General features: G+C 31.3%; 1 protein-coding gene across 2 annotated transcripts; it reads left to right on the top strand.

The window, feature by feature from the left end:
* Positions 1-852: 852 nt before the first annotated feature.
* On the top strand, positions 853-2064 carry LOC116339061. 2 transcript variants are annotated; one of them, XM_031764699.1, is made up of 5 exons: positions 853-948; positions 1055-1166; positions 1232-1352; positions 1417-1677; positions 1858-2064. In XM_031764699.1, the coding sequence occupies exons 2-5, from the start codon at positions 1096-1098 to the stop codon at positions 1984-1986; spliced, it is 582 nt and encodes a 193-aa protein (XP_031620559.1). In that variant the 5' UTR covers positions 853-948; positions 1055-1095; the 3' UTR covers positions 1987-2064. The 2 variants fall into 2 exon arrangements, with proteins under 2 accessions (XP_031620559.1, XP_031620550.1); XM_031764690.1 differs by having other exon boundaries at positions 884-994.
* The last annotated feature ends 118 nt before the right edge of the window (positions 2065-2182 follow it).

The following is a 2182-nucleotide window of genomic DNA, read 5'->3' as shown; positions in this document are numbered from 1 at the left end:
CAACTATTTTCGTCACAAAATTGATATCAGAAATTTTGTGTTTCAAATTTTGGTTTCGTCACTCGTTCTTCACCTCGATAGAGGTTTTTTATTTGATTATTCTGACCCCTGCATAGCGTATTTTTTCCACACAAAAATAACATTCCGAGATTTTGAAGAAATTCTGAACCAAATTTTGGATTTTTTTCTTCAAATTTCTTCAATCTTTCAGAATGTTAGCTTTTTGTGAAAACAATACCCTTTTCAAAGTTTCACGTCATTACGCTACCACAAAACATGGCTCCCATAAAAAAATATTTTTTTTATGAATTTTACTTTTCCGCACACACCGAGTGTGTAAGGGGAAAGTATTGCAATGAGTCGACATTTACAACACCTCAAAAACATGTTTTCTGGACGTTTCTGAGGTCAAAGAACCCGAATGGTTGTTGTGGGTAATATACCTCAGAAACGTCCAGAAAACATGTTTTTAAGGTGTCGTAAATTTTGACCCATTGCAATAATTTCCCCTTACACAATAGGTATGTGCGGAAAAGTAAAACGGCGATAGAAACAACGTTACCCATGTGTTGCTTTACAGTGCATTACGTCAAAGATTCTCGATTCGATCTTCACAGACTATGTCAATCTATATTTGAAGAACAAATTTATTTTCAACGATAAAATTATGGTTTTTTTTAAACTAATTCTTCTTTTTGCTTTCACTAGTGACGTTAAAAATGACTGAAACTTTACACAAATCAGGCCCCAAAATTGACCGTTAACTGATAATGGATGAATGAACAATTTTCTATAGACAAAAGAATTGAGATTAGATAAGATTACATTTTCATTTATAGAATATAAAGATTAAACGAAAGCAACAAACGTCTTCAAAATTTCACTAAAATATATATTACGTGCAATTTGAACCCAAAAGTTTTAATATCAAATTCAATGGAGGCGAAAGTATTCATCTTTTTATTCTTATTCATAAGTGTTATTGAATCAAATTGTAAACGATAAACTTTTCTATTAATATAAAAAACTAAAGCATTTTTTTTAAATCACTTAGTAATTGATTCAAGGCGCTATTTAGAACAGGTTGCAGACAAAATGGTTTTCTATTTGAAGCAAGATCTGGCTGATAAAATGTTTATTTTCGAGAAAACCAAGACTGAAATAAAGTGAGTTTTTTAATAATAAATAATAGTTTTAATGATAGCCATAGTGGTGTTATATTTTTTTGCAGAGATTCGCGATTCGGCAAAACGATTTCGGGCGCTGTAGCATTTCAATCAGGATTTTTAGTTTCAATTGATGCAGCGACACTGAACGAAAGAACTTACAAAGCGATCATAAATAATGAAAATGTGAAATAAGTCAATTTTTTATGAATTAGAATTTTTATCCATTATGACTTTATTTATTTTACAGTGTCAGATTGAGTCTGAATTCAGTTTACGTGGCGTAAATATTGCATATGACGTACATTATGATCTACATTCCAATTTTAAAGGAGATGCTGTATTTCTTATCAGATATGAAAATTTTCATTTTCATTTAGTCATTACACAAATACATAACGAAAAAGCGAAAGGCTTTATACAATATGTTGGTGTGAATTCAGGAGGTCAATATAGTTTGATAGTTAAAATAGATCCAGACATACCGGAAGCACAGCTAATTGCTCGAAATGTTAGTACACAAACGCGTTAATATTTAACTTAAATTTTCTTTTTATTTCATTTTAATTTGTTTCAAATAAGTCCCCTTTTTTCTGACTTTTGAATGAATTTTTTTTCTTCTATTTTCATTGGTGAATATGACGGTGTGATTCGACCGCAAACTTGTGCCTGATATATGTTTCTTTGGTAGCTTCGATATAATCCGAACTTCCGAGGACAAACTGAAAGGTTTTTCGAAAATTGGAATCTGCCCTTGCAAGCAGCTTTAGTAAAGGCAGTCGCTGATATTGATTTTCCAAAAATAGATTATTTTCATTAGATGAAAAAAATAATAGATTTGATTGGCGAATAATAAAGAGTATTGCAGGAGTAGGACGAACTTTTCCGCACGGTGGTAGATGCGTGTTTTATTATTTTTTGATTTTTTCAAGCGGCGTAATATTCATTAATTTAATAGCAGAAGCAGAGTTGGGCTTGAACATCAATGTCCGACTGTGACTGTATGCGTTTTTTTT

This window comes from Contarinia nasturtii, unplaced genomic scaffold (genome assembly GCF_009176525.2).
Source record: "Contarinia nasturtii isolate CC-2019 unplaced genomic scaffold, AAFC_CNas_1.1 Cnas_scaffold_88, whole genome shotgun sequence".
NCBI classification, from domain to species: Eukaryota; Metazoa; Arthropoda; class Insecta; order Diptera; family Cecidomyiidae; genus Contarinia; species Contarinia nasturtii.
Note: the sequence above shows the minus strand (reverse complement) of the source record. Positions and strands in the feature narration are given on the sequence as shown.

What these genes read in the sequence shown, in the direction of transcription:
- LOC116339061 (XM_031764690.1), top strand. Translation starts at nt 937, where the DNA reads ATGGAGGCGAAAGTATTCATCTTTTTATTCTTATTCATAAGTGTTATT. An exon ending in CGATCATAAATAATGAAAAT is followed by an intron (nt 1,353 to 1,416) that starts GTGAAATAAGTC and finishes TTTATTTTACAG; the next exon opens with TGTCAGATTGAGTCTGAATT. An exon ending in CACAGCTAATTGCTCGAAAT is followed by an intron (nt 1,678 to 1,857) that starts GTTAGTACACAA and finishes TTTCTTTGGTAG; the next exon opens with CTTCGATATAATCCGAACTT.